General features: G+C 32.3%; 1 protein-coding gene across 1 annotated transcript; it reads left to right on the top strand.

Annotated features, from left to right (window-relative positions):
• The first annotated feature begins 673 nt into the window (after positions 1 to 673).
• Positions 674 to 5829, top strand: LOC123893887 (ent-kaur-16-ene synthase, chloroplastic-like). Its single transcript, XM_045943712.1, has 13 exons — positions 674 to 783; positions 863 to 1148; positions 1674 to 1854; positions 2392 to 2609; positions 2703 to 2823; positions 2922 to 3019; positions 3112 to 3335; positions 3430 to 3542; positions 3638 to 3736; positions 4536 to 4751; positions 4857 to 4998; positions 5105 to 5350; positions 5453 to 5829. The coding sequence occupies exons 1-13, from the start codon at positions 739 to 741 to the stop codon at positions 5753 to 5755; spliced, it is 2292 nt and encodes a 763-aa protein (XP_045799668.1). The 5' UTR covers positions 674 to 738; the 3' UTR covers positions 5756 to 5829.
• The last annotated feature ends 6111 nt before the right edge of the window (positions 5830 to 11940 follow it).

Genomic DNA, 11940 nt, shown 5'->3' with positions numbered 1-11940 from the left:
TTTCTAAGCAATGTGAGATTTAGCTCACACTTGACACTACAATCTCTCCCTCAACCCTTCGTCGAATCATCGACTCTAATACCACTGTTGGGTCATCATGAGGGGACAGTCAGAGGATCATCCACATTTGGTTTAAGAACAACTTTATAACTGAGATGGACACCACACTTTAACCAAAAACCTTAAGATGTTAGGTTTATGCGTCTTCTCACTTATAAAATATTCAACCTTCACTTTTTTTTTAAGCAATGTTAGACTTAACTCACACTTGACACAACCATCTAAAATGTATGAGTCTTGCTATTAAGATACTTGAAAAAAAAAACCAAAAATTTTCTTTTTGACAAAAAAAATAAGTTTTCAAAGGTGTAATAAAACCAAACGTTTTGCAAAAAAACCAAACTTGTAGTTGTAGGTTACTTCTGTCCGGCTTCTTTTATAAGTCAAAATTTCCGTTTGCACACTTATTAGTATCATTTTTGTCTTAATTTTATGTGATATTTTTATTGAAATTCCTAAAATAACCTTAGTTTGCATCGGAACTCTGCGATTATATTAAAAAAGTAGAACAATTAATGAGGGCACTTTTAGAAGAATAGCATTAAAAGAAATCGTAAATCCAAAACCTATGTTTGACATGGCATTGTATTGCTTTCATTTTTTATTGTTCTATGTGCATATGAAACACTGCCTATGGAAGGTTAATTTGATAGTTTTTCCTTCATAACAGATTCTTCTATGCGCACGTCAGCTCTAAACAAGAATAACAATATTACAGCTTTGGTATGACATGAATCTTTAGAGCTTTTAAGATTTTTTCTGAGGACTAGTAAGGAAATAAAATGAGTTTTATTGTTTGCAGTGTTTTGAAGACAAGAAGGAAAGAATAAAGAACATGTTCAACAAGGTTGAACTTTCAATTTCTTCATATGATACAGCTTTTGTGGCAATGATTCCTTCTTCAGCGTCTCCGCATGCCCCCTTTTTTCCTCAGTGCTTGAATTGGTTACTGGATAATCAACTCGTGGATGGCTCCTGGGGTCTTCCCGATCGCCATCCATTGTTGATCAATGATGCTCTCTTGTCTACCTTAGCATGTATCCTTGCATTAAAGCAATGGGGTATTGGTGAAGATAAGATGAATAAGGGTACTTTACTCTTCTCCCAGCTATATTTGTTTGTTGTTATAGATTTTAGCAGAAATACAGGAACTAAGGTGTCCGTTTGTCAAGATAGTTCCAACCAAAAGTGATGGTTGTTGAATATGTTGTTGTGTTGTTAGAGATTGTTTGAAGTCTCACATTGTTTAGGTTCCCGTGATGTGAAGTGTATAAATATGTGAGGGCAACCTTACCCTTTGAGCTAGCTTTTGGGGATGAGATCCTAGCATATTTAACATGGTATCAGAGCCGGGTTAAGGACTGTAATGTGGGCACTGACCTAGGACCACGCTAGACGTGAGGGTGGGTGTTGAATATGTTGTTGTGTTGTTGGAGATTGTTTGAAGTCTCACATTGCTTAGGTTCCCGTGATGTGAAATGTATAAATATGTGAGGGCAACCTCACTTTTTGAGCTAGCTTTTGGGGATGAGATCCTAGCATATTTAACAATGGTTACTTTTGAAATTCTCTTTATATTATGGGTTAGACGAGTTTTCTTGATATTTTTGCAGGACTTCAATTTATTGAGTCAAATTTTACTTCAATTAATGATGCCAAGCAACACCGTCCCATAGGATTTGATATACTTTTTCCTTCTTTGATTGAATATGCACAAACTTTGGGGATTAATATTACAATTGGTGCTACAAGAGTCGAAGCAATGATCCAGAAGAGAGACAGAGAGCTCCAAAGGTAGTATTTTTGTTTTCTCTTGTATACGTTTCAAGTTTTTTTCCCTTATGAACTTTGGATTCCTGGTTGAAACAAATTATTGGCCAGAGTTTACCTTCCTCCTTGCCGAACTCTGGATTACTTAGATCTCTTTCCCCTATGTTAAGAGTCCCATATCAGTTGAGAGATGACCTGACTGTTTATATACTAGAGGCAATCCTCACCTTACAAGCCGGTTTTGTAAGGATGAGTTAGGCTCAATACTCATTTCTAAGATGGTATCAGAGCCTAGAGACAATCCTCACCTTACAAGCCGGTTTTGTAAGGATGAGTTAGGCCCAATACTCATTTCTAAGATTGTTAGAAGTCCCACATTGGCTATAGATATGGTAAAGATAGCCTTTATAAGTGTAGTGCAAACCTCAACTCTCAAGCTAGCTTTTGTGGTTGAGTATAAGCCTATCAAATTCTAATACCCAACAAACCGGAGGGTTAAAAATAAAAGTATCCTCCAAACTGACCTATATATGTGTGGTGCATTTGTCTTAATATATATAGAGGTTTCCAAAGCAATTCAGAAGGGTGGAAAGAATATCTAGCATATGTGTCGGAAGGAATGTTGAGCTCATTGGACTTGAATACAACAATGAAGTATCAAAGAAAGAATGGATCTTTATTTAATTCACCTGCTACAACAGCTTCTGTTTTTCGGCACTCAAACAATGCTGACTGTCTCAGTTACATTCAATCAGTATTAGGAAAGTTTGGTAATGCAGGTATGTTTTTAGACTTAATATCCTCCAAATTGTTTTAAGTTACTAACCTTTTGTGTATTAATTTAACTTTTTTCTTGTTTTTTAAAAAATCAGTTCCGACGGTTTATCCTCTAGATATATATGCCCGTCTCTATATGATTGATAGTCTGGAAAGATTGGGGATTGATCGTCATTTCAAAGAGGAAATTCAAAGTATATTGGATGAAACATATAGGTAATTCTGTAATAATACATTTGAAAATTGAGATACAAACATTTGTGCATGCATAGAAACTTTTCATTTTCATCAATTGGATCTTTTCAAAAAAACAGATATTGGCTACAAGGCGAAGAAGATATATTTTTAGACCCCACAACCTGTGCAATGGCATTTCGAATATTGCGTCTCAATGGCTATGATGTATCTTCAGGTTGGATCATTTGTAACATTTAAATAGTTTTAAATTTGTTATTTAGAAGGAAATACAAACCAAAGAAACTGATGTGTATGTTGTGTTTGCAGATCCATTTTATCAATATTCAGAAGATAAATTTGAAAATTCTTTAAAAGGGTACTTGAAGGATGCTAGTGCTGTTTTAGAGCTATATAAGGCTTCACAAGTCATTATACATCCTGATGAATCCATCTTGGTAAACCAAAGTTCTTGGACTAGAAATCTTCTCAAGCCTGATTCTTCCTCTTACCAATTATACACTGATAAACTTCATATTTATGTTGATAATGAGGTAGTTTATTGTCTTAATCTTTCTTTTGATTTTAACTACATATATATATAATTTTACAATCCATCATGGAAACTATGTTGTTTTTGCACCTTAGGTCAGTGATGTTCTTAACTTTCCTCATCATGCCAATTTGGAGCGTTTGTTAAACAGAAGATCAGTGGAGCATTACAATGCAGACGAAACAAGGATTTTAAAAACATCATACAGGTGTGCTTACATTAATTTGTTTCCGATCTTATATGTTCCGTTTTTTCATTCCTCTCTTTTTTGTGCTCAAATTCTTGATTGTTTGTATGTTACAGAACTTGCAATCATGCAAACCAGGAAATTCTGAAGCTAGCAGTAGAAGATTTTAATCTATGCCAATCAATACACATTAAAGAGTTGAAACAACTTGCAAGGTATATTTTTCTCTTGATTCTTTTTAAAACTTCAAGTATGTGTAAATAATAGAGCGCTAGCCCTATATTCCTCTCTCTCAACCTTCCCTATACTCTTTTCCTTCTACTTTATCCATTTGTATCACTTTTTCTCCCATTTTATCTAAACAAATGGTTTCTACGTAGATGTGATATTTCTTGTGTTTTTCTGTGATTTCGCTGTTTGAGTTCGGCGTTGTTTTGTTCGTCGTCTTGGTGCGACATATTGTTTGGTTTTCCAACTTGTTGATGTATTCGTTTAGTTCAGATTGACAGATCGGTGTCAATCAAGTACAAATTCAATTAATGACTTGATCTTCAGCGTTATAGATTCGGAAGCTTGGGTATTGGTCACTTTGATTTTTTCACATTTGTAGGCATTTTTTCATTTTATACTAACCTGAGTGCTACCATTTTTTTTCGCAGATTCATTCTTTTTCAGTTTTAGCGATGTTGAATTTGTGTTTCTTTCGATATATTCTATCAATTTGAATAAATGAATCATTAAGGTATTTTGGAGGCTCATAGCTGAAGGAATATGTAATGAAAACTATTCTTGGAGTGTTAAGTGTGAGCAATAATTCTCACATTTGATTGAAATGTGAATTTTGAGCGACATATAAGTGAGGTGTTCCAAACCGCTTGTGTGGTTCCGTTGTTTTTTTACTACATATGCTTTGCTCTCTAGAAAAGTTATCCAAATATGTGTCATAAAGATATTGTCACGCAAAGGATCGTGCATTTGCTCAAGCTAGATGTAACTGTTCTGTAACATATGCAGGTGGGTTGTTGAAAGCAAATTAGACAAACTAGATTTTGCAAGGCAGAAACTGGCATATTGTTACTTCTCCAGCGCAGCTACTCTTTTTATCCCTGAACTTTCTGATGCTCGCATATCTTGGACAAAAAATGCGGTGCTCACAACAGTTGTTGATGATTTCTTTGATGTTTGGAGCTCTGAAGAAGAGCAAGTGAACCTTATTCAACTAGTTGAAAAGTATATTGAATGTGCTAAATTCCTATTCTTAGTTAATGTCTTGCCATCTCGAATTCTGTCAAAATGTTCTTCACAAATAGTAATGTTGTGGAAATGGAACCGCAGGTGGGATGTAGATGTCAATACCGTGTTTTGTTCTGAGGCGGTTAAGATAATATATTCTGCAATTCAAAGCACTATTTGTGAGATTGGAGAGAAATCTGTCAAGTGGCAAGGACGCAATATAAAAGACAATGTTATCAAGATTGTGAGATGTTTCTTCATTTTTCTGATTACATTTTTTTACTATTTTGCTTTCCTATCAAAGGGCCCGTTTGGATTGGCTTATGCGATTGACTTTGCTTGCTTTGTAGTGGTTAGAATTATTGCAGTCTATGTTTACAGAAGCTGAGTGGTTAAGAACCAAGGCCATCCCAACAATGGATGATTATATGCAAAATGCTATTGTATCATTTACTTTAGGACCAACTGTTCTTCCAGCACTCTATCTTGTTGGACCTAAGCTTTCAGACGATGTTGCTGAAAATCAGGAATTGAATTATCTCTTCAAGACCATGAGCACTTGCGGGCGTCTTCTGAATGATATTCACGGTTTCAAGGTATATAGTTCATTCTTGCTATGTCCATGATGTGTCGGCTTAGTGTTGCGAATTTAAGTTTATAACTTCAAGTGACTAATATTTGTGTCTCTGTTATACTAGAGAGAATCCGATGAAGGGAAATTAAATGCTGTGAGTTTGCATATGATTCATGGTAATGGAGTTGTTACTTACGAAGACACCATTGATAAGTTAAAGGGTGTTATTGAGGACAAGAGAAGAGAACTGCTGAGATTAGTTTTGAAGGAAAAAGGAAGTTTAGTTCCAAGAGATTGCAAGGACTTGTTTTTGAAAATGTTGAAAGTATTGAACCTATTTTACATTAAGGATGATGGGTTTACTTCAAATGAGATGATGTACACTACTGTTAATGCAGTAATTAAAGATCCAATCATTCTTGATTAATTGTTTATAGATTCTGAGCAACATCCTCTATCAAAAAAACCACTAAGGGCTCGTTTGACCCAGCTTTTTTTAGAGCTTATGTAATTTTTATATATTATTATATGTTTATGCAAACACTTACGTGGCACGATGAAAGCGGTTGAAGAAAAACAGAAAATCTGGAGAAAATCTTTCATCGTACCATGATATGACCCATTGTAGCCACGATGAGGCGAATTTGAACGTCATCATGGTCACGATGGGTGCGCAGAAAAAGCCCAAATCTAGCTGAAAAACTATAAATAGAGCCCTCCTTCACAATTATTCATTAAGAAATCACTCAACAATAGTGATACTTGAGAGAGTTACGAGAAATCTAAGGAGGAGGCAAGGAGGGCCAAGGAACTCCAAGGCTAGTACGGTGGTAGGATTAAGAATCGCACGTGTTAAATTCTGCAATGATATTAGGAAACCGAGCGGACGTAGAGAACTTGTTAAATTATGAACTTCTAAAGGTTAGGACGCACTCTTTAGAGGCTGAACCCGTTAAAGGTAATGATACGAAATAACGAAGGCTAAACCTAAAGAAGCTTAATTGGTTTCACCTAAGTCAAATTGCAATAGAAATAAGTATAGCAATACTAGGCTTATTTTAATAGAAATTAATCCTGTAGCTTATGACTAGTAATGAGATATAGTATAACGTCAGTTACCAAGCAGGAATAAGGGAGAGATTTGAAACACTTAATTCCACCCCGTGCATCTACTCGCACACCTTTTTATTTATTGTTCTTTACTTTCTTGTCCTTTACTTTATTGTTATTTACTTTTATTGAATGCAAAATTCTCTCAAACAAACAAAGTGAATGCAAAAACATTTATTTTCTAAATTCATAAGCGAAACTAGTAATTTTGACACAACCCCTGTGGAGAACGACAACTTATCACTTTATTACTTGGTTGTGATTCTGTGCACTTGCAGAGCCACCCTCAGTGTGTAAATAGCAAAAAATGCGGAAAAAGAGTTTGATTTCTAGATAGCAAACTGAAAATTGAATTTGTTTTTTAGATAGTAAACTGCAAACTTAGTTCACATTCTAGGATTCGACCCTTATAAAAATCAAAATTTTTGTGAACTATTCGTTCACCTAATTTTCTATTTTCTGTCAAACTTATCAACTGTTGTAGGCCTGATACATGTCTATTGCAAGTATAAATATAAACTTGATCATATCAATTAAAGTAACAATTCAGTATAACTATATTTATGATGTGTGGTTGGTCGATAATGTCACAATCGTTCCAGTAGCAAATTAAAATATGACATAAGATAGTGACCACATTGACATATCATTTTCTTGCTAAACACTAGACAAATAACTAGTTGGCAAAATTGGTGGTAATTGTAAATGGGAATGTGTTATACCAATAAAGAAATAACTAGCGCCAGTATTCAATATCTTTTATTTTTAGTTATCTAAAAGAGTTTAATTGTTATGCACCGTCGGTGTAAATTTTTTTTTCACATACATCCAATGACGCGTTGCCACATCATTTAATGAATATGACACATCATGTGTTTTTAATTACCATACATGATGTGTCAATATATTATTGGACGCATGTGCAAAATAACTTTAGACTGACGGCGCATATAAATTAAATTCTATCTAAAAATCTTCATCGAAATTTTACCTCTTTAAATATACAACCTTTCAATTTTAGTCCGACTTTTTTTTATTTTATTTTATTTTTATAAAAGCCTGCATTTCTTGTTCGAAATGATTTTTTTGTATGACATGCTATTATTTTTAAGACCATAAAATATCAATAATGCCATAATTTAATGTTACAATTCATACAATGGAATATATTCATAAAATCCGTCATGGTTTTAGAAAAAAAAAAGGGTTAACCCGCCAAACATGATCAATATTAATGAACTTTTGGAAACTTAATATTTTTTTTTTTGTCAAAAAAAAAAGGATACTGTGTAGGGCCGGCCAACCAGTAAGATCCGCGATGAGTGATACCTAGAATTATACGGTCATAAATTGAGAGGCTAAGTTCACTTTACCACGACTTTGACAATTACGCTCGATTGAGGTTTTTTCCGCCGAGAACTGAAATCCCAAAGCATGTGCTTAGGCAAAGAAAGAATCAGTCTCATATCTCGAAGATTCCAATAATTGTGATTGTGGCTCTTCCGAAATTGTGTTCTAGTTTCAACTACACTTACGAGTTACAAATATATTATTTCTTGATGAACAAAATGATTAATTGTAGGATTATTTTATATTCTCCACACTAATTATGGTCTATGAGTCTAGCCATTCTAAAGTAAATGAACCGTACCTAAGTGATTGTTTTCCTTTCTTTCAAGCTGCTTGAAGTTGATGTATTATGTCTTTCAATAAGTGAGATTAATATTCATTTGTCTAATATCATCCATTTTAATCACACACTCAACCCCAATTATAATCCAAGCTTCATGGCGCTAAAGAAAGATGCCAATTTAAATTGAGGGGTGTGAGAGATATGTAGACTTTGTAAAAGATGGAATTAAACATAAAGATGGGGCCCATAACTTCACATTGTAGAGGAATATATTCATACAATGGAATATATTCATTTCTAGCCCATAAAGATGCTTGAAACTCAAGCAAACAGGGCCTTAGAACACTAACCCAACTCACTTTTTTTTCATAGAGTTCTAACTTTTAAACACAACATGGGAAAAGTGAAGTCTAGTTGCTTTGTTTGGTTAAATCACATAAGCACACATCAACCATATTATATTAGATACTCACCTAGTAGAGTCCAATTAAATTTGTTGGTTTAAGTATAATTATACATTTTATGTGAGAAAGGAATAACATGTTCATTACAAGTTGGGTAGTTATGTGTGCCACTAAATTACTACGGCGCTATTATATAATATGAATTTATAATTATTTCTAATAGGAGTGCACATGAATATACAAATTAAAAATAAAATAAGTATGCAAGATAGAGGAATATTAAGATTTTCATGACTTATTAAATTTACTAGCTACCATTTGGAAATCATGTATTTTATTTTGATGGCTGGTTAATTTGTATATATGGTCAAAGTTTAATAATTGGTGGGACTCAATTTTGCTAAATTTGACGGTTTTGATTCTTTTGAATAAAATGAAAGTTGAGAATTATAAACTATTTTGTATTACAATTAGGCAGGAATCTTCCTTTTATTGTCAAAGAAGAAAGCATTTATTCTCCATTTTAATTTGAATGAAAAGAATGCAATTACCTTTCCTTTGTTTTTTTTGAAAATAAAAGGCCCAAAAACTTGATAAAGTGCAAATATATTTAAAATTAACTAATTAAAAAACAATTAAGTTTTAGTACCACAAAAAAATAAATAATTTTTTGTTTTTATATAAGACCATAGTTTTTTTATGACTATCGACCATGTAGATTATTATTCTCTAATTTTTTTTCACGGTATTACTCAAATTTAGTTTATTATTTTGTTTTCTATGATAGACTATCATGAATTAATTGTCAAGTTTTTATTTCATGGTATTACTCAAATTTAGTCCAATTTTTAACTTCCTCTAACTCTAATTTTGAAACATAGATTTGTGATAGTTGAAGTTTTTATTTCAAAGTCATGAGGATATTCAATAAATGAATCATGTCACTTGTATTTTGCTCAAGTCATCCTTATTGATCTACTTTTATAGATCTCACACTGCTCATACTTAATTTTTGTATTCAATATGAAACTTTAATTTACGCATTATGGTAACAAACTCATATCATGATTGGTTTACGGGCTACTTTTTTTTTTTTAAACTAGTTTTTTTTTTTTTTTTTAGAAACAAAGATTATATTTATAATGAGTATAAGGGTACTCAAACCCTTACAATATAAAATGATAGAGAAATTCTCAAATGCTTTGAAGACAATAAAGAGAATTAGTACACCAATCATAAAACGAATAATCTACTTTACAATCTGCTCTACCACTAAACCAGAGAGCCAAGAAATAAATTTAATGGAATCAACTAGAGCCGGATAATTCGTCATCTCTCCTCTAAACAACATATTATTCCTCATGCACCATATACACAAAGTTGTGGCCAACCAAATCAAGTGTCTCACTTTCATACCCTTCTTAGTTTTGACTAAAACACCAAAACTCAAAAAATGTTACTGAATAATTTTCGATCTAAATCACCTCTAACAAGCTGCATTATTTTTTGTAGTGTTTCATCTTTTATCTAAAATTTCTTGTTAATTAATTTTTTTTTATTTGAGGTTAAAATTACTTGAGTTTATTTATCTTTAATAACTTGAGTTTATTTATCTTTAATTTGTTGGGGATAAAGGATGCAACACTAAGGTACCCCATATAATAAACCTAAATATATATACATACATACATACATACGTGTATGAAAGGACAATCTTCAGTTTCACGAAAGTGATAAGGGTATGAGCTCTAAATGCTTTATAGAATTAACAGGTCCCCCACTTCTCAATTCAAAAGTTCCACATAGAAATATCCTTATACATGACGTTTACATCCTCAAATATTACCAACCACATACCCTAAAGTTGGGTTCCATATTACGTTGTTGTTTTGTGCTTTCTCATCGTGCATGGTATCAAAACAAATTTGGTTATTATAATTTTGACTTCATTCTCTTTATTTTGAAATAAAAACATATACAATCTCATCTTATCACGAGTGACCCATATACATGATCAAATTTAAACTCAATTTGGTGTAACGTTTATTATAAAGCTTATGATAAAAAGAAATTTCAAAATTTGTGTTGATGTAAGAAAGACGTACATGAACAAAATGGGGGATAGATGTAGACCGTCCTATCTTAAATCAACGGTTTTGAAATTATTTTATCGTATGAAACAATGTTTGAAATATAATCTGTCCGATCTTAAATGAACGGCAGAGATGTCAATAAGGGATAGCCTCAATAGTAATACATGTCTTTTGGAATCTTGATAATAATGAGGGCCTAAGTCCAACGAATTTAGGAATTTTATGGAAAATACAAGGTTATAATTGATCATATAAATATAAGAGTTTAATCGTTGTGCACTGTCGGTATAATTTTTTTTTACCATACATTCAATGATGACGCGTTGCCATATCATTTAATGAATGTGACACATCATATGTTTTTAATTACCATATATGATGTGTCGGTATATTATTGGATGCATGTGCAAAATAATTTAACACCGACGATATATATAAATTAAATTCTAAATATAATGCATAATTGTTTCTCAAATGTTATACATTTAATTTGGAAGAGTCGTCTCTCATGTATAGGTAATTCTTAAATTGGAAACTTGAAGTTTGATTGCTTTATTCTGTGGAAGTGCCGAGGTTAAAAGTTATATTCTACATCCAAAAGACCATGCACGCTTGTGCAAAAGAACATACATACAAAATGTATGCTCATGATCACTTCCATTTTAGAATCTTGTCATATTTTTGTACATTTTTCTTTTTATTGAAACATTTGTGTGAATTAGGATAAGGATGTACCATTAAATATGCAAGTGTAGAATTTGATTATAGATAAATTGATTTTATTCTTTTTTTTCACAAAAAATTGATTTTATAGTTGTTTCTTTTATTTTATTTTTTTTTAGACAGTTGTTTCTTGTATTATATCAAACGATATTTGATGAAATGGATACCGTATTTTAAGCAACAAATTAAATAATTAAAATTGTTAATAAAAGTTAATTAAAGGGTTAAATATCTTTCTAGTCACTTAAAATATACCAACTGTTATTTTTATTTTATCTACAAATTTACTTCAAACTTTGGTCTCTCTAAAATATTGTTTTCAATTTTTGTCCCTACTTTTATAAAAAATTCACATAACATATTCTAAATGATTTCTTTTATAACATATCATTATTAATACATTGTTTTAGATAAGTTAGGAGCATCTGGATATCCCAACTATGTTGACAAGATATGTAGAAAAAAAAATAATAATATATGTACAAGATAAGGGGTGGGGATTAGACCTTAACCCAACGAAAACATAATTTTTTAATCAAAACGGCAACAAAAAAAAAGCAAGATTGTCATGTAATTAAGCATCTCAAAGAACAATAGGTAAACTTGTTTTCTAGGTTCAAGGTCGGGAACTCGGTGTTGGTGGTGTTCT

Source organism: Trifolium pratense, linkage group LG7 (genome assembly GCF_020283565.1).
Source record: "Trifolium pratense cultivar HEN17-A07 linkage group LG7, ARS_RC_1.1, whole genome shotgun sequence".
Classification (NCBI taxonomy): domain Eukaryota; kingdom Viridiplantae; phylum Streptophyta; class Magnoliopsida; order Fabales; family Fabaceae; genus Trifolium; species Trifolium pratense.
The sequence above is the reverse complement of the archived record's forward strand: the minus strand, read 5'-3'. Positions and strand labels throughout refer to the sequence as shown.

What these genes read in the sequence shown, in the direction of transcription:
- LOC123893887 (XM_045943712.1), top strand. Translation starts at nt 739, where the DNA reads ATGCGCACGTCAGCTCTAAACAAGAATAACAATATTACAGCTTTG. An exon ending in ATTTTAAAAACATCATACAG is followed by an intron (nt 3,543 to 3,637) that starts GTGTGCTTACAT and finishes TGTATGTTACAG; the next exon opens with AACTTGCAATCATGCAAACC. An exon ending in CTTATTCAACTAGTTGAAAA is followed by an intron (nt 4,752 to 4,856) that starts GTATATTGAATG and finishes ATGGAACCGCAG; the next exon opens with GTGGGATGTAGATGTCAATA.